This window comes from Eimeria tenella, genomic scaffold, assembly GCF_000499545.2.
Source record: "Eimeria tenella Houghton genomic scaffold, Eth_scaff3987, whole genome shotgun sequence".
Lineage (NCBI taxonomy): Eukaryota > Apicomplexa > Conoidasida > Eucoccidiorida > Eimeriidae > Eimeria > Eimeria tenella.
In genome coordinates, this window is record NW_013543332.1 from 915 (window position 1) to 1960 (window position 1046).

At 66.6% G+C, this 1046-nt stretch overlaps 1 protein-coding gene across 1 annotated transcript in view; it reads left to right on the forward strand.

Moving 5' to 3' along the window:
• The window catches only part of ETH_00039875 (chromosome segregation protein, putative), a gene marked incomplete at both ends in the record, with an annotated part of 1724 nt that extends 793 nt beyond the window's left edge, over positions 1-931 (forward strand). The window contains 2 exons of the mRNA XM_013376708.1: positions 40-520; positions 742-931. Coding sequence (XP_013232162.1) covers positions 40-520; positions 742-931 — 671 coding nt within the window. The remainder of the gene's footprint in view (positions 1-39; positions 521-741) is intronic.
• Between the last annotated feature and the right edge of the window lie 115 nt (positions 932-1046).

Here is a 1046-nt window from a genome sequence, read left to right on the forward strand (position 1 = left end):
GGAGGCCCCGCAGCGCGCAGCACTGTACACTAACCCCAGGTGGCAGGGGGGCCCCCCAGACCTCCCGGGGCTGCTGGAGGCCCTGGGGGCCCTGCTGCAGCAGGGGCTGCTGTCGAGGGCCCCCCTGGGGCCCCTGGGGGAGCTGCTGTTTGTGGACTTGGAAGCTTGTGCTGCAGCAAAAGTTCCTGCTGCAGCAGCACAGGCAGTGCTGGAGGAGCACCTGAGGCCCCACACCTTCACCTTCCTCGTCAGCAGCATCCGCGAGCAGCGGCTGCTGCTGCAGCTGCTGCAGCGCCACCGCTGGCCCCCCCGTGTTGCTGTTGTCAACTTTTGCTGCTGCCCTTATTTCCCCAGACTCACAGACGAGGCCCTGGGCCTCCCCGCGGGGGCCTTTACTCTCTACAAGGCCCTTCGGAAGCAAAGCCCGCAGCAGCAAGCCCCAGCAGTAGCAGCAGCAGCAGCAGCAGCAGCAGGCGCAGCGGATGACCCAGCGACCACTCCCGCTGCAGCCATGCCACTGGTAAGCCCCAGCTGCAGCAGCTACAGCAGCTGCAGCTGCTGCTGCTCGGCTCGCTGCTCCGCTGCTGCTCTTTTGGAGAACCGCGTTGCTGCTGCGGAGGGAACCACGTTGCTGCTGCTGTTGCTGCTGCTCTGGAGCATGGCTGCTGCTTGGCCTGCAGCGACCCTCGTTGTTGCTGCTGCTGCATTTGCCGCTGCTGCTGCTGCTGCTGCTGCTGCTAGGCTGGGGTTCACTTCTTGGTAGATGTGGCATCGATTGAACGCGTGGCAATAGCCGAAGATGAGCAGCAGCTGCGGGCGCTGCTGCAGGGGCCCCCCGCAGCAGCGGGGGGCCCCCAAAGTGGGTACTTGAGGGGCCTCCGGGAAGGGTATACCTGGAAGGGGCCCCTCCATTTAAAGAAACTGGGAAAGGGTACTGAGGGGGTCCCGGGGGCCCCCGGTGCTGCACGGAGGGCGAGAGGCCTCGTGCGGCTGCGGCCGCAGAGCAGCAGCAGCGGGGGAGCTGCTGCTGCAGCGCAGGCAGCAGC